The 18,426-nt window shown below is 34.7% G+C and overlaps 1 protein-coding gene across 1 annotated transcript in view; it reads left to right on the top strand.

The window, feature by feature from the left end:
- chchd3a (coiled-coil-helix-coiled-coil-helix domain containing 3a) overlaps positions 1 to 17,168 on the top strand; it is a 118,704-nt gene extending 101,536 nt beyond the window's left edge. Inside the window, exons 7-8 of the mRNA XM_088923330.1 lie at positions 11,106 to 11,241; positions 16,606 to 17,168. Of these exons, the coding sequence (XP_088779456.1) occupies positions 11,106 to 11,241; positions 16,606 to 16,629 (160 nt within the window). The 3' untranslated portion in view covers positions 16,630 to 17,168. The remainder of the gene's footprint in view (positions 1 to 11,105; positions 11,242 to 16,605) is intronic.
- The last annotated feature ends 1,258 nt before the right edge of the window (positions 17,169 to 18,426 follow it).

Below are 18,426 nucleotides of genomic sequence, written 5' to 3'. Positions count from 1 at the left end.
ATCTCATTACATTGCGAGATGCATGCGCAGATGCTGCTGTTGCTACATTAAATAGAATTGATTTAGACCTCTATCACAGCACATTTTTATCCAGACATACAATTAACCTCTTTGTTTTTAACAATTGTAAAATTGCATAAAGTTTCAAACTGCGTTACGTGACGAATAGGTGTTTGATCGATTTTTGGGATCGGAAAGCCACTGCAAGCCAAATGCTCGTTTGCTTTCTACAACAGTTTGAAAAACAAATGGAAGTTATTTTCCATATTTATCACGTGCAACCTTGTACCCATCACTTCTTTCGCACTCCCTGCCCGGACTCTACTGGGGATTTGCACGTTTTATTTGAAGGCTTCACGGCAGCTGACACCTGCTAGACTTGGTCTACAACCAGCACTAGATGGGTGTCCCTTTGGTTTTTGATATTTTAAATTAATGAAAGTCTTCTCTCAGTCAAGAGACAAAAACATAGAGAACTGTACATATTTGCTACCAAATACTAATATGTAGTCTGCCCTTTTAAAAATATATTAATTACTGTATGTCTTTCTTAATGTCTACTGCTTTTGGTTTTAGTATTATAGATTTGTGTAACTAAACTATTTCTGTATTATCATTTAAATTTGTTGGAAGCAGAATTGACAAAGACATCAGATAGAAGCTGAAACACTTAAACCTATTACGTTCTAATGTATCATTTATATGTTAAAGTGTTGAAACTGTGGTTGCGAGAATGATGCTATTCCCTTATTCTGTTCCCATTTCTGTGCTTCTGAACTGATCATTTGTGCAAATATAAAACTATATTAAAAATATTTTTTTCTCATTGGCTAAGTTCTTAAGCAAATTGAATTATGTTAACAAAATATCAAACAATATTCTAGCTATTTTTGTATTCTTGCGATGCTTGTGTATTGCATTTAAAATTACTTTGCAGACACAGCCTTTCTCATTTTGGGAGAGAGACATTCTACCTTCTTTTCTTAGACATGTGACTGTCTAGCCAATGTTACAAGACCTCTAGTCTCACTGACTTTTCTGTACTGCCTCTTCAGAAGTTTGGGTGGCAGCAGGAAAGTCCAGACAACTAAGCTCCTTTGATCTATGCCTAGCACACGCACTGACCTTTGTTCTCCTGTGGTTTATTTCAAGGGTGCAGGAATGAATGACTAGTTTCATGATAACAGTAATATTATTGTTTCTCTTGTTTAGTTTTTGTTCTGAAATGCAATATATGCATTATTAATTTTTAAATCTATTTTAAATCTGCCATTCATCCCACCCTTACTTTCTTCTTTTTATTGATTTTAAAAAATCGACCCCCGTACTGAATGTGTGTTTAAATATACCGAGAGACATTGAAGAAATCCAAGAAAACTGTATACAAGAAATCTTTTGTTACCTGGGGAATCAGTCATTTAAACACAGCAAAGTGACTGTTTTCTTATGTGCAATAGTAGTGTTATATGGGCAGAGCAAAATGTGTGTGTATGTGTTGTTTCATGTCTAAGACTGTTGTTTGTTTTTAATGTGTATGTTATGTTGTGTTATGTGTTTTTGTACTTTTGTATGCTGATGCCAAAAATAAGTTTCCACCTTTGTGGATAAACAATAAACCAAACCAAAGTGTTGGAACCAAGCCTGTAAGTATTTTTTACAGAATGGCTAGTATTGGTTCTCCATAGCAATCTTACTATAGACCAATTAACCGATTATAAAATACAATGTGAAGTAATTCTTATTACATTCAGTGACTTTTAGGAACTGTTTAATATAGTTGTATAATTGTGTTAAGTGCTGTTTTCCACAATCTGAGTCACTTTTGGATTGAAAAGACATGGGTAATGAGGTCAATTACAGAATCTGCTAAAACTGACATTTAATTCTCCTGTTGGCAGTTAAGTAATACTGTATATACAACAACTTTATCTTCTTTTTCTTCATAGTAATCATATACCTAATTATACACCAGTCTTTAGCTGCAGAAAAGACTAGAATTTAGACAGATTTAAAAACGGTTCCCATTTTTCTTAAACTTTTTTTTTTAATGATAATAAGCAGCTGTGTGCATTTATTTTCACTTTTCCTTTTTGCTTATAGTGGAGACAAATATGACTGCAGCTCCTACAGGCGTTTCTCACCAGATTGATTTCCGCAGTTCTCTGCATACAGAGATTCCCAAATTTTCTATTTTACTGTGGGATAAGATTTTTGTGGCTACAATCCCAAGTAAATTTCCCTCACACTCAAACTGAGTTATATTTCTGCCTGTGGCTTTGTTAAAGTATTTGAAGAGGAATGATGCTAACGAAACATCACTATTTCTGCACAATCTTAGAAAAAAAATATATTTGGAATAAAGGTAGAAATGTTTAAAATTATTTTGATTAATTGATCAATCATGACAAGCTGTGATGCACTGGAGAGACTTTTGACTGTTGCGAAAGCACTTAATCGCCTCATTATGGGTGGTAATGAGAGTTGTTCGGGTGATTAGTTGATTTGACCTGTTCAACGTCAGGCCTGATGAAAATGAAGAAAGGAAAGTACAGAAATCAAGCAATATACCCTTCTTGTCAAAAGTAGTGCTGCTCGGCAGCATTGATGCTTAGTCCTCTATGAATCAGGATTTTGCCTAAAGCACACTCATGGATGCCAGTTAATTGTGGCACAGTCTTGCAGAACAGTATGTTAATTGTTGTGGACAACAGACCAGTCAAGGCAGGCAGGAGTATCTCTCCCACAGGACTCCACTTGTAATTGACTAAGCATAACCTAACTGCATGGAATTTCATTTAATATTTTTGTGGTCTTATCCTGAAATAACAATATTCAAGCAAGTCAATGTATAGTTGCAAGAAAATGTTTGTGAACCCTTTGGAATTACCTGGATTTCTGCATTAATAACTCATAAAAATGTGGTCTGATCTTCAACTAAGTCACAATAATCAAACATTAGTAGAATGAGATGTATAGTCTCGGAGACCAGTGTACAGGTACATGATTATCCAGGCTATAAATAGCATTTCTGACACATGCTTTGTAGAAATGACTTTTGTTTTTTCCAGTGCTGGCCACATGTTTCTACCCTCGGACCGTCATAGTGACACCCCCTGTTATGCAGCCCTTTTGATCACAGATATTAATCAGCATAATTAATTTTCCTTTGATGTCACATTTTAATAAAATGTGAGTGAACATTCCTGAACATTTTGTATTTGCTGCTATAAGTGATGTTTATTTTGATGTTCAGTATAAATTATTACCATTAACATTGGTACTTGTCCTAACTTATCTTACATTCAGCAATGAGAATTATTACAAACAATATAGTTCACTTGTGGTTTTGCACAGAGTAATTTACTTGTACATCTAAAACTACTTTACTAGTTATGTGAATCTAGTATGGTTTTGGAAAAGATAAATCCTCCTGCTACTTATAGACTGATGTTCTTTCACTTAAATTATATATTTCTGCTGTTTTGCTGCAGTTAGTGTTAAAGACCACTCATTTCTGTTTTCTCAAATCCTACTAATTCAAGAGGTTAATGATTTTTGTTGATTTTCTAAGTATATTCTTATTCTCATATCTAGTCAATGAAAAACAGTTAGAAAAGTATTTTTTTCACTGAAGAAAAAATACTGTTGCTGTAAGAGATTAAGGTAGAGAAAAATAAGAAGAGCAAAAAAGGATTATTTTGCTGATAAGGGTTTCTATTTTTACTAATACACATAAGTAAATTAATTTTGGTTATTACCAATAATCGTAGTCATAAACAGTGTTGATTCGCATTTCTATTTCCAATTGGAAATCTTCTCAAATGGCATTAACACCTGTTGATATATGTACAATTTGCCTGTCTGTCAGTCAGCATAATCAAGCTGTGGAAGAGCACTGCTTTGAAGTTAAAACTTTGTCATTTTTAGGAGTTATTTATACCTGAAGTGTTTTCTACAAGCATGATTGCCATGGGTGTGATGAGAAATTTTGTTAAACACAATTGGATTTTTGTATCATTCCCAGTGACATTTAATAGCTTTTATACATTTTGTTTCAATCTAACATTAAGCCTTTTTTCTCTGTTTCTAGTCTTAATATAATGTGATAATAGTAAAGACAGGAACCTAGTTTTATATTAACTCTGTTCTTAATCCCCATTAGGCTTTACGCATGCAAACAGCTTTGACATTTATCTAACTAACATAAGATTTTAAGTGAAAAGGCATCATAATTGTCATTTGTAAATTATTAATCTAATGGATTTTGTAAAGTATTACAATAGGGCAGGAATTTACCAAACTATAATAGCGTTTATTAATGGTTTTATCTTTGATTACACTCAATTTAACCTTTTAAGTGACCTTTTTATCTCTTTTTCAAATGACTTTCTTTTGCAAACATTGTTAGAGCCAAGTGATGACAAGGTCATCTCTAAGCAGGAAGAGTTACAGCCAAAAAAACATATGGTGCTCTTTGAACATCCCAGTGTTAATTACTGTATCTTCTTGTACCTTTCTGAAAGCTGCTGTCTTTTGTAATTCTCTTGACACATGTGAAGCATTTTAATTGTACTTAAAAAGTAATTGTGAAAATATTAAAATGAAATGTTAATTGCATTTATTGTTAATGTCCACATTTCCTTAGTTTAAGTGGTAAAAAACGGATTGTTTTCTAATTTATTTCGTAGTCCTGATGTCTATGTGTTTTAGGCATAATCCAACAATGTATTCATGCTGAGATATAATTTAATTTTGATTTTTTTTCTTAACACATGAATATCGCACCCCAGTATTGTTCATAGAATTCTATATATAGGATTTTTTTTGTATTATTCTGTTTGTCTTTTGATATACTAAGTGTATGTTATAGACATTAGCCTTGACAAATGATAACAGTATGTCCTCTGACTGCATTCATATCAGGAATCTATCTTTTAGTTTAAGCCTCTCTTCTGTTTACAATCCATGTTTAAGTTAGAAATCTCTGTTGCTCAAATACTGGACCTTCCAATCCATTCAAGGTGTTTGTACAACAAGCTCTTTAACTGATTGATTAATTGTTGAATAACTTGATTAATTAAGGAATGTACCACAGTAGATTACAAAATGCAGTACCTGAGTGGCATTGATTTAGACCATTCCTATTTCTTCAAGCAACGTTTGATGATTGGGCAGCTCTCTTGTATTCCTTTTTCTTTTACCAGTTGACTCAAACCTTTATTAGAGGGTTATGATTAGTCAGGTGATCCACTACTGCTGTTTATCCCTGTTATTGACTGCAAATAATGTGAACATTGAAGCTCTAGAAGTAAGGGCATTTGAGAAAAGTGTTGGAGCATAAATTAGTAGTCTCTTCATGGGAACAAACATTTTAGAAGGTGAGGCCAGTGACTCAGTGGACTGTGCTGTGTAATGTTTGTTAAATGAATTGTATTCTGACTACTGTAGATGTACAGGCTCAGAATCACACAAGGGATTCCTCAGGTTACCTCTGTGTTAGTGGTTGTAAAGTCTCTTAAATTGCGTCATTATTAAAATTAGTTTTTTTTCCTAGTAATGTTTTGTGTTGTTCATTAAAGCAGTGCGATCTGCCAATGTGTTTAGGGTATATCTGGCATTTATTATTATTGTTATTTTTTATAGTCTTTTATTAATACTCTCTATTAAAATTATAAACAATAAGTAAAAACAGTACAGCTTTGCTTAAAAACAGTGTCAGGAGTTATATGAAAGGTTTTCTATCTCTTCCAGTAGATGTGGGGAGTGTGTAATGCTTTTCACATACCAAATGTGCAGTGAATAGCAACGTCCCTGAATGATTTGCCTAATTTGGGGGATTTTACCTAGAGCTGACAGGATTTTCTTCTTCTTCTTTTCAAATATTTCTCACAAGCTGCAAGAGATGAATACTTGTAACTCATTTTTATCCCAAAGTAATGCTTGACATTTTTGCCTACTTCTCTTTCATTTGCCCAGTTTATCTGAATTAGAATGTTCATTGCTTTCTTTCATGTGTGTAATCCATTGCAACACGTCCTGTAACTTTCAACAGCTTAGGTTATGAAGGATTTATATTTTTTGAAGCAGACATTGTGTTGTAATCCATTTGTAAGTAAATAGTCATAATGTGGCATTTATACAAAACATGATGTGACAGATTTTTGTGTTAACCCAAGAAGTGGCTAACTAAGAAAATGAACTACAGAGCTACAGGGATTTATCGTAGTTATATTAAACAAATGAGTAGGCTTAATTATAATTTAGCATTTAATACTTGCAAAAGGTTGTGTAAATAAATTAATTTACGTCTGATAAAATCCTGTTTTCTGAATCAGGTAAGGTAGCACTCAATAAATTATTAAGGGTGAAAATGTTTACTCCATTTCATCCTCAATACCATAGGAAAAAGAAAATGCTCGATCGTTTACTGAATGTTTGTTTGTGCTCTTTGTGGTCGTTTTCTTTTTACTATGACATCCTGTCTGTATAGATGGTTGCCTAACAGCAGAAGCACCAGATTTTGTATCCATTTAAGACCGGTGAGACTAAAAATCATTTTTATGTGGCAGAAGTAAAAAGAGACCAGACATCTGCAGCTTAATATTAAGACAAACCCTCCTTCACCTTGGCAGCGCTGCAGCTTCTCAGAGCTCCTACATGTCAAGGAGAGAAATAATGTCAGGAATTTGGTTTTACATTTATATATTTTTAATCTGTAAGTAGCTTTATATTGGGGAAAGATAATTACAAACTATATTAAACTGTGTTAATGCTGCACATCATTATTTTTTTAAATGTAACTAGACGTTTGTGAGGCTTTGTGCTGTTCTTAAATGATAAAATAGTGGCTAAGAATTGAAAGTTACAGTGGGACCAAAATATATATATATAAGAATGCTGAAAATGCATTGTTCTGTTTAATTCCTTCTTTTTTACATATAAAGATGCATATTCATATGTATGTTCGTGTTAGGCACTTGGCTGGAATAGAACCTTAACTTACCGTATTTGATGTGCATTTTACTTCACCGTGATTTATGCTGTATCACTTTTCAATAGAAGCACTTCAGAACCTCTGGCTTTTGGCATCTAAAGTGCTGCAGTGAGAATGGCAAACAATAACTCTGATTGTACTGGAAGCAATTTTCCCCCTGCTATCTATGCATCTCCAGAAGTGATAACAGCTCCTTGTGCATTTTGAAACATTTCTGCTGCATAAAAAAAGTGAAAGTGAATCTTCAGCATAAGATCACAAAGATTTATGATTGCGGTTCTCCGGAAGAGAACATTTTTTTCACACTGGCTTGACAACACCATTTGTTTTAATTCTCTTGAAGTTTCACTAAATATATTATGAGCTTCCTTAGAGGCAGTGGCAAAGTAAGCTGAATGACAGTGGCTCAGTTTGGCCTGAAAGTGTTTGACCTCAGTGGTACATTGCCGACATTTATAAAGGATACGGCACATTGAGATCTATCGCATTGTGATGAGCCTCAGCAGAATTCATTTTACAAATATTTCAGAATTTAATCTTTTAAGGTTTCAACCATTAACTGACTAAATGTGATTTCTATACAGAAGGGTGGGTTTTGAACTGAGATTTTTCCTAGGCTTTTTTAGAGACTCAAACTGGCATCAGTCTTATTTCTCACCCTTATGTTGCATCGTGTAAATCATGGATCATTGGATTAAGGGTAGTGTTTTTTTATCTCATATTTTGTTTACATGGTGAAAGTGTGAACAAAAGGCACTGATTTCCAAATTTCAGAACTTGTTTTGGCAAGGTATATAATCTCTATACTCTAATCTAAGAGATGCCCCAACCACTCTCTAAATACTGGTTGATACTTTTGGTCCAGGACTCACAACAGTGGGACTTTTTATGCTGACGTAATTTTTGTAATCGTTAAAAATGCTCCTTTTATCTGTTGTAATAATACTTTGGCAACAAAAAGCACCTAGTGTTATGTATCTCAATCTGTATGTGTTTGATATAATCTTTTCAAACTTTTATTAGTTCTGTCTGTATGGTGTGATAAGTAATTTAATGTTTATCCACAAGGAAAGATTCAATGTCAATTATATGGATAAATCCGACAGGTAAACTAGCCTTGCATGTTATCTTAAACTCTTGTTTTTCGTTGCTGTCCAACAGCAAAACATTGGCAGAGTTATTGCTGTATGACAAATACGTTTTGACTAGTGGGGCATGTTGGTTTTTTATTGAGTAAACTGCATATTACTCTGCTTAGCATTAAAAAAACACACTTATAACAGCAATAAATTCTCAAAGTAATTCTGAAGGTCGTAAAGGTAATATTTTTGTAGCAGATGCCCTGACATTTTATTATACGTGTATTAAATGCACGTAAGTAAATTAATGTTGGGTATTAATAATAATCGTACTCATAAACAGTATGTTTTTTTCACTGGCCTTTCTGGTCCATCTGGTCACACGTTGTACCACTTCATCCAATAAATGTTCACTGAAGCTCAATCTGGAGAGTGGAGTATCCATGAGGTGTCATTCTGGGAGAGACGGGGCTCTCAGTCCTCTGTCAGGACTCCTAGATTGTGCCCTGTTGTTAACAGTCTACATTTGGTTGTAATTTTGGGAACACCCCAACCTGTGAGGTTCAGTACATTAACATAATATAGTCTGCAAATACCAATTTCATTAAATCATTCTCCTCAATATAAGCAAGGCATGGGTGTTTCTTAGTAGTTTTTTTCTCAATTTTTCACCAAGCTTGACAATCAACAGGTTAAATCACTTCATCGGCTCGTGCCTAATCAGAACTCCCAAATGAGTGATTTTGTGCCTGTCATGCAAATGAAACATGTTCAGTCATGAATGATCAATTAATCATGGCATCAGAAACATTTCATCATTATTCCAAACTCAGAATCTGTATTTTTCTAAAAATATACTTCTGAAGCTCAGTATATATTCCCAAATAACAAATTCGAACAAACTAAATAGAACACACATAATCTATTTGAACTGACACAGAACACCCATTAAGTACAAGAATGTGACATCAAGACACAGAATACAAATTAAAATGGTCAAAAATGATAATGTATTCACCAAGAGATTCCAAAAGATATAGAAAACTGTGAAAAAAGCACCATTGGAAAGGAAATAAGTTGTTCTTTGTTCACAGTAAAAAATATGAATACTGAAAGTTGTTTTTTGATGGTTCAACAAAAACTATGACCTGCTGTACAAAAGCTTATCTGGGCTTTAATCAGTGTTCACAACAGATGCCAATAAATAATTCTATGGGAAGCCCTGACCACCCACTTCTTCAGCCAGTGTAGTTTTATACATGCCTTTGGCTTTGCTTTTCGACACCTGCCTTTATTTATGGCTGAATTCCCTGCTGCTCGACACAATTCTTCATTCCATCCTGACATAACTAACGTGCTAACAAAAGCCATTATAAAAACAGTGATGGTAGACAAGTCTAATTTCCTAGCTATTAGCAGCTGTAATCTTACGGTGATGAGGTAATATTGTATTAATGACTTCCCCACATGATGACCTTGAATACAATTTGTTCTGCCCAGTACCATAAACGTACCACTCATCCACACAATTAGGTAGTGGGTAGCACAAGGGAGTTCACATCCACTGCGTTGAAAGGATTTTTAGATAGTGACAATAGAAATTAAAATTACTTTTATGCACGATTCATGTTTGCTTTACAGGATATATAATATTTTTGTTAGACATGCACAGGTGCAGCTTTGTATTGGTTGTGATTAATTTGGCTGACATTTTTATACAGAAAAGCTAACATTTATACCCATATATACAGTACAGCTGGGAACTCCCAAGATCTTTAATCGCTATAGCACGCTACAGTTTCCTCAAACAGAGTTTGATTTTAAGAAGGAGATTTGTGCAAACTCTATATTCCCTTTGGTAGATAGAAGGTAACAGGATGGTTTGGGTTACATTTTCTTATGTCTTTCATATGTAGAGTTATTTCTTACTCGGCAGAACAAGCAAACACATCCACTGATTTAACACCAAGAATAGAAATGCATTCATAATTTTTCAAGTGGGGAACAATAAAAAACAATTGATTCTGGGGAAATTATTTATTGATATTCGAAATAAATGGAAAAGATTATATGTGTTGTCTTCAAAGGTTCACTTTATTGTGTTGTATGCAAGATATTTTCATTTGCATAAGCAGAGATGTGATATATGTGGATGTCTAGCATGTATCTGAATGATGTGACTCTACAGATTCAGTCATTTAGGTTGATATACTAACAGAGTGCGCTTCAAAACCCTTCAGACCTGAGCATATGAGTTCCAGTAATTTATGTCTATGTAATGCATGGCAGTAATCTCAATGGGAATTTTCGCTAAACTGGAAGAATGCATTAGAGAGGTTGTACAACAAGTGAAAGTGATCAATATTGCCCCCGCTCACATTCCAAATAAAGGATAATCCCAGCAAATGGACAAGGCTCTCTCTGAAAAAGGAAAGGCATTTACTCAGAGAGATGAGACCCATCAGTGCTGTGCTTCAGTATGCTAGATGGCATTGAAACTAGTGAATGGATAAGGGCTTCAGAAAGTGCCATGGATGATGTTCATAAGTAGAGTAGAAATGAGGAAGCGAAGTGCACAATTAGCAGATGAAAGCATTGTAACATGCAAGTTAGAAGAATAAGATTCATTCTTGGTTTCAAAGCACTTACATGAGGACATTTTGACTTTCAGCATGCCATCCTCTATAGTTCTCATTTATCTTTTAAAAATTGTACCTCTGTTTGAGATTTCATAGCAAAACTGCAAATCTGTTGAAATATTAGTGTACAGTTTTGTTTTTGCACTGTGTCCTTCTGAGGAGGTAAAGACATTTCTGCGTCTTTCAATTAATGATATACTTCAGACTCCTTTCTCAAGTGCAACAAGGTTTTACAGAGCTTGTTATCTTCCTTTGCCTTCGAGCAACAGTACTTTAAAGGAATGTAAATGTGTTGTGTGAGTGTCATATTTTTGTACAGGGCCACCAGGATAAGTTATTCTCTTCCTGAATGCGTGGTAAATGCGCTTTTTTTTCTTCTCTTTTTTTTGGCAGGAAATACAGCTACAACCCAGTGTGTGCTGACCTGCAGAGACAAATCGTGCAGTGTTACAGAGAGAACCCAGGCCAAACCCTCTGCTGCTCCACACTGGCTCAGCTGTACCTACAGTGTGTCAATACTGCTAAACAGGTAAGGCAAGTCCCAGACTGCAAAACTGCTTGTTTCCTCTGTCATACAGTATGTATGTTTGGTAGCAATGATTCCTAATTCTCTTTCACTCTTAAAGTCATGAAAATAGTTTGCTACTTTTAACTCACTCCTTGAGTTTTTAAACCTCTTGAGAACAGCAGTATGCAAAACAAAATCACAGATGGCAACAAAACCTGAAACAAATTAAATGGAATTTTAATGAAAGTGTCTTGAAATTTCTTGTAACTCTACACTTCTTGTTAATATTTACGAGAAAGTTGTATATGTTTATTATACTTCTGCAGTTAAATAACAAAGCAAACAAAATATATATAAATCTTAGTGACATTGTAGTTCCATGTTACAGTAAGACTTATCGGGTGAAATCACAGGTCATTATTATCCTGATATTTGCTTTGGCACCTTATGGGTTTTTCCAATAAAGCTGATACTACAGTGCTTTGCAAAAGTACTGTTTGGGATTTCACATTTGTTACTCTAAGGCTTGCAGTCTAGCTTTAATATTTGAGTTAGCCAATGATTTGTACTATACTTTGCAAATTTCAAATAAATAAAATCCATGGTTTTATACTGTACTTTGAAGTAGCAATTAATATTTGTTAGATTAGAAATCTACTTCACACATTGAAAGCAAAAAACGTTTTCAAACAAATTTTTTGAAGTCACTCAACAGTCATTTGTGTGGCCTCTGTCTCCAATTGTCTGTGATTTCAGAATAAATACACCTATCACTTTAAGGTGTAGTGAAATTTCAACCATGAAGAGCACAGAGCTTTGAGCGTGGTGACATTGATCATTACGATGTGTAAGGCATCCAGACACTGCCTAGATCAGGCTGTCCCTCCAAACCGAGCAGCCAAACTGGTTAGGGATGCCACCATGAGGCGAAAGGCAATTTTGAAAGAGTTACAGAGTTCAGCAACTGAGATGGGAGAAAATATCCATGGGTCAACAATATCCCAGTCACTCCACAAAAGGGTCTTGTAGGGAACTGAAAAAAAAATCTCATCCACAGAGAATTAAAAGCTTGTCAAGACAGATGGGAACATGGATTGAGCAAATTACTGGCAAATCTTGCCAGGAAAGTCTTGCCAAAGCTATACCAGAATGGCTTAAGAATAAGAAAGTGAATGTCCATGAGTGACCCATTCAAAGACTTGAATCCTATTAAGAATCTGTGGAAAAACATGAAAACTGCAGTCCATAAACTATCTTGAAGCAACCAGTGAAAATTTGCCTTGAAGAAAAGGCAAAAATTGTACCTGGTGTTGGAGGACACTTAAGCAAAAGACCTATGCCTATAATAGCTGCTATAGGTGCTTCCACCAAAATATTCACAAATATTCACGGGTCTGATAACTTATGCAATCAACATATTTGTTTTTTTTTCAGCCATTTACTGTAACTTATCTTACTCTTAGAAGTCTTCATTTTAAGTATTCAGGTTTTAATAAAATATTAAGTTTAAAAAGTGTATGTATTATTTAGTAGTTTCAAAAAGGGACTCAAAAGGAAGGGTGGAAATAGTTCTGCAAGGCACTGTATATTGTTTGTGTTCTTTTAGAGAGTATTTGACATTCACTCTGAATGTAGTATTTTCACTTTCTAAGATACGTAATGGAAATAACGGTTGTCAGTCATTAGCATGTAAAGGCTTTATAGTCATTAAAGACACTTCCTAATACTAGTAGCTGTAAATGCAACCAAAATGAATGTAAATGATCTGTGTTCTCATGTTCCTGGAATTAAGAAATAAAGAGTACTTGATTGCATATTAACATGTAATTCTGCATAGTGAATGAGATAGTAGGGCAGAACTCTGCTATAGGTCAAGGATTTTATTGTAATGATAATTATGACTTTCGTTATCCTTGCATGTAGATAACATTTGGACCTGAGTGCTCTTTATTTCATTCAATGATTTGTAGACCTACAGCTCTAAAGTGTTATACAGATGATTATGTAGTTAATTAAAAAGTGCCTGCAAAAAGCTTTATAAAGTTCATACTTAAGAAAGTTGTGCAACATAAGCGCCATTAATTGTGCCATTCAGAATTGGTGATTCTAAAAACATTTTTTGTCAAAATTGACTGACTTGGCTTGATTAATCAATTTTCCCACTGCCAACTACTTTTTTTTTCATTTTCAGTTGCTGCACACTATTTACAGTAGCTATAGAAAGTCACCACCTTCTTTCAAAATGTTCACCTTTTGTTGCCCTAAAGCCCAAAAAGAAGACAAATAAAATCTGACTTTTTCCAGTTATATTTACAAATTGTACCTTGCAACATCCAAGTGAAAAAAGAAAGCATACTGTCTGAAAAAAAGTAAAAATAAATAAGTAGAATAACTGGGTTGGATAAGAGAACACCCCCTGAGTTAATACTTGGTGGAAACACCTTTTGCTTGTATTACAGCCTTGAGTCTGTTTGGATACACTTCTACTAATTTTGCACACCTAGAGGGAGGAATATTTGCCCATTCCTCCTTACGGAATTGTTCGAGCTCAGTCAAACTGTGTGGTGACCGTTGATGGACTGCCCTCTTCAAGTCATTCCAAAGATTTTTGATGGGATTTAGGTAGGGGCTCTGACTAGGCCACTCAAGGACATTCACCTTCCTGTCCTTCAGCCACTGTTCAGTTGCTTTGGCGGTGTGCTTTGGGTCATTGTCATGTAGAAAGGTAAACCATCTTCCCATTTTCAACTTCCTGGCTGAGGGCTGCAGGTTTTCTTAAAGAATTTGCCTGTAGTTTGAACCATCCATCTTCCCTTCTATCCTGACAAGTGCCCCAGTCCCAGCTGAGGATAAAACACTCCCAAAACAGGATGCTGCCACCATCGTGCTTTACTGTTGGAATGGTGTTCTTCTGAAGATAAGATGTATTGGGTTTTCGGCAGACTTACTGTTTTGCATTCCGGCCAAAAAGTTTGATTTTGGTCTCATCTGACCACAGCACCTTTTGCCACTTGGTTCTTTTAGCAAAACATAAACGAGACTTCATGTGGCTTTTTTTAAGGAGTGGCTTTTTTTCTTGCCACCCTCCCATACAGGCCAGATTTGTGGAGAGCTTGTGATGCCTTGGTAAAATGGTTTACTTTTATATTTTTCCAGCTTTTTTGAGATTATTACAAGGTTGCTTCTTTTGTGAGGTGATTTTTTTAGATTATTTGTAAAAGATTATCTTTTTGGTTTTAATTTTAGCAGAACTCTAGATTCTAGATTAAATTGAATTTTTTTTTTGCCCCTCTTTGGGTTTAAAATGTCTTAATCTACTTTATGACTCCCATCACCCTAATAACCAAAGAAGCAACTATTATGGTAGATGTTTGGCGTTTTCAATCTGGTAATCCCAATTGGATTCATTAAGACGCTGGGCCTTTTAGGATCAAGTTAAACCCAAACAATCTCCATTTGTGAACCACACTTCATAGTTAGCATGATTGGTTAGTATTTATGAAGTTGTGCCAAGGTGAGGGTTTGAAGCCATGAGTTTTTCCCATTGGTTTTGCCATTGAAAAAGGCAACTGTGTGGTGCTTCCACTGTTGGTCCACGTGCAGATACTGTAGTAAGGCAGTGTACTTGTGATTCACAAATTACTTAGTGTGCACTTAGATTGATAAGGGTGCTGGTAAAGCATTGCCAGCCTTCTCTAGGAATCTGAAGATTATGTCTCATTTCTTGCAGGTATTCCATCCTTCTTTTAATTGATAAAAATATTAAAAAATACTCCTATTACTGTATTTTATCCATTGTACGTCCTTCGTTAAGCCTTTGATTTCTGATCCATCTGTTTCTTTTACATCCCTGATGCAATGTTTTTCATCTTTTTCAGTCTTTCTTTGCTACTTTCCAGATGACAGGAGCAGTCATTTGTTACCATTTTCTTATCTGAGATTGAATCTTACTTTATGTCATAAAGCACAGCAGTCTTAGTGAGCGTACCAACTGACCTTTTTATTAAAAAGAAACGAAAGTACTCAAATGGATTTAAGGCCATGTAAGAAGCTGAACTTTTCTACTACTACCCTAAAAACAAACACAGTTTATATAGGTTATTCCCTGGTGGTAGTGTATGTAATGAAAAACCACAGGTCCAGGATAAAACACACTAGGAAACACAACACAACACAACACATCTCAGAACTGGGAATTCTGGATCCCTGACTGAAATAGACATATTACTGTACATACAATGAGGTTTGAGTAGGGGACAATGTGAGTGTGAAGGCAGCAAACGAAAGAAGAGGTTTATTCCATGTGAAAAGGTAGAAAATGTTTCAACTGTATAACCTTCTTCAGGAGTGAGGGAAAGCAGGAATATGAGGGGAAGAGGAGGATAAGGAGGAGAAAAGAAAAACAACTTTGTATTACTGCTCTCTCCCTTATTCTCCTGCACACCTGATGAAGGTTGCACAGTTGAAATGTTTTTCTTCTTTATACTTTTCAGCATGCAGTTCGCCTCTCCACCAGTTCCAGGATATCAGTATGAGAAGCATCATTTCTTTAAAATCTGATTAATCATATATAATCTGATCTGTTTTGACGTCTGAGTGACCCTGTTATATCGTTTAACTTGATTATGGAGGAATCCAGCGAGGCTCTGTGTTAGAATCATTTTATTCTTCTGTCGGCAACTAATATGTGACTGTCCGCATAAATTTTTCTTACTATATTCTTTATTCTGTTAGGGTTTTTTGAATCACTGATAAAATAATAAAAATAACCAAATAAAAAAATCTAATCGGATTCACTGAAAGTTCAATATAACTCCTAGGCACTTCTTCAAAGAACATTAAAACCTGCCACAGAACCGGGGGCCGTTAAAATGAGATCCCTGGTTAGTGCAAAGTTAGAGGAGTGGGGCCCTCTGAAATGTCTGATAAATATGACATGGGGCTAGAAATATTTAAAAAATATTTAATTTTTTTTCTCAGATTCTTTCCACATAGTTTCAGAATCCTATGTCTGTATCAGTTTAAAATAAAATGACACATAATACTCTCTGTCTCAGAAATGTGTTGTTTACTTGAGTCCATAAATTAAATGTATCCAGGTTGTGTACACCTTTAGAATCATTGACTTGGATAAATTTAATAGTAAGCTAGAAAAATCAAAAGGTCGATGATAGTTAAATTGTTCTTGGAAACAAGAACTGCAAACTAATTTCCATTTTCCTTTCTACGATATTCCCATTAAGATGGATGGCATTATAGGTATTTTATTCCCAAGTATCAAATGCAATAGCCTGTATCAAATTAATATCGATGTGGAAATGCATGTGTGTAGAATCTGTAACTGCTCTTTCCAGGAACATTGAATTGCTTTGTTTTTTTTTCCAGAGCCAGTTGAGAAAGGGAGGTTAACCACCACCTTCAGGAGAAGAAGGCCTCCCCTTTGCTTTCAACATTATTTATCGTTAACGAAGAAAACATCTGTTCAAGAACAGTCAAGAATGGCCAGAGACTGCAGCAGCCAGAGATTTTATCAGCATCTCATTTTCTACTTAACCGTCATTGTCATTTTTGTACCCAAATACCTTTACTATGAATGCTGTTAGAAGAGGAGAGGAGTTTGAACAGCTGAAGCTAAATAATGCATTATTTGCTCATAATGTATAGACCGGCTGGTTGCTTTAAAGATAGAAGAGATAAGTTCCTCATCAGCAGGGAAAAGCACCATGTTTTCTGTTTAATTCAAGAATACCCTCCACTTTAGAAGTGAATGATGATTTTTTTACAATGCTGCTGGTTTCTATTCAAAGTTCATTTTCTTTATGTGAGTGTAAAAAGAAGCTTTGGGTTGACTGGCTTTGTTAAATTGGAGTTTCATTAAGTCTTGACTTGTCCAGAAGATTATGACTGTTTCTGAACAAATTGTATCAATAATATATTTTAAAATCAAACTTTTGTCTGTCATTTTTATAATGCCATTGATGTTACACTTTCCTGAAAAGTATTGTTCAGCATGGAGAGCTGAAAAAACACAGACGGCTTATTTTTGTGAGTTGCGCTGATTTTTTCTTAAACTCCAGCGTTAAAAATATATTGTGCTTTTCCACTCAAAAAACAATGTACTTCTGAAAAGTTTCAAAACTAAAATCTGAAATCAGCTGAATTTCATAGGAATATAGAAAACAAATATCCATAGAAATATTCAGTATCTGAAAAGATAAAAATGGTTACAAACACGAGTAGACCATTCGGTCTGTCTAGCTTATTCATTATTTAGAACCTAATTAATCTTAGGATTTCGTCAGACTCCCACAATCCTTTGTGTAAAAAAGTGTTTTTTTCTCAGTTCCTAGTTTTGAATGCATTTCCTGTACTTTCTACCCATGTCGTCTCGTTATGTTATTCACATTTTTTTTACTTAAAATATATTTTATAAAGGAAAAGGGTGCAAATCTAAGAGCAGCTGTTTCAGTTAAAAACCATTTAATTTTATTACTTTTCATTAACCTGCCTCTTACTGTTGAAAAATGTGTAAGTGTTTGTCCTCTGCCAAGAAAACTAATTACTAATCCCTCTCCCCAATGCAGCAGTGCTGCTGGTAAACATCAATAGATCGCCACCATTACATTAAAAACTGCCAATTAAAATATTATACTCGACTGAGGTCTTTTCCTGTAGGTACTGCAGTACTTTAAATAGTTTAATTATAAGTTTTATGTAGTTTAAAAATCCAGTATATATCCAGTACTGTTTTAAAGCTATCCATTCTGTCTACCATGTAGCTCATATTTAAGCTAATTATATTTTGTATATTAAGAAAATACAAATATTTTTTTTTCTTTACAAATTCATTGTCAAACAAGTCCCTCACGCCCTGCATTTGCCAATGTTAATGGTTGTGTGAAAGGATCCCAGATGTCTGGGTTACAAAAACTCAGCTGCAATTAAAAAAAAAACAGCAGGTCCTGATGTGTAAAATGCAAAACAAAACCAACTGAAAAAAAATTCAAATGTTAAACAAAATATTTAAATGCCAAGAAATGAGTAGAAATGCTCATTAAAATGCATCTTAACATACAGTAAGTCAAAATTGCTAGGAGAAAACGCAGACTGAAAATGAATGAGCCAGGAGTGTACAGGTGAACTGAATGCAAAGGCAGAGATGGTTAAATAAAATCACATAAGAAAACTGAAAAGGCTGGAAACAAA

Source organism: Atractosteus spatula, chromosome 8 (assembly GCF_055471065.1).
Source record: "Atractosteus spatula isolate fAtrSpa1 chromosome 8, fAtrSpa1.hap1, whole genome shotgun sequence".
NCBI classification, from domain to species: domain Eukaryota; kingdom Metazoa; phylum Chordata; class Actinopteri; order Semionotiformes; family Lepisosteidae; genus Atractosteus; species Atractosteus spatula.
This window is presented reverse-complemented; position numbering and strand designations above follow the sequence as displayed.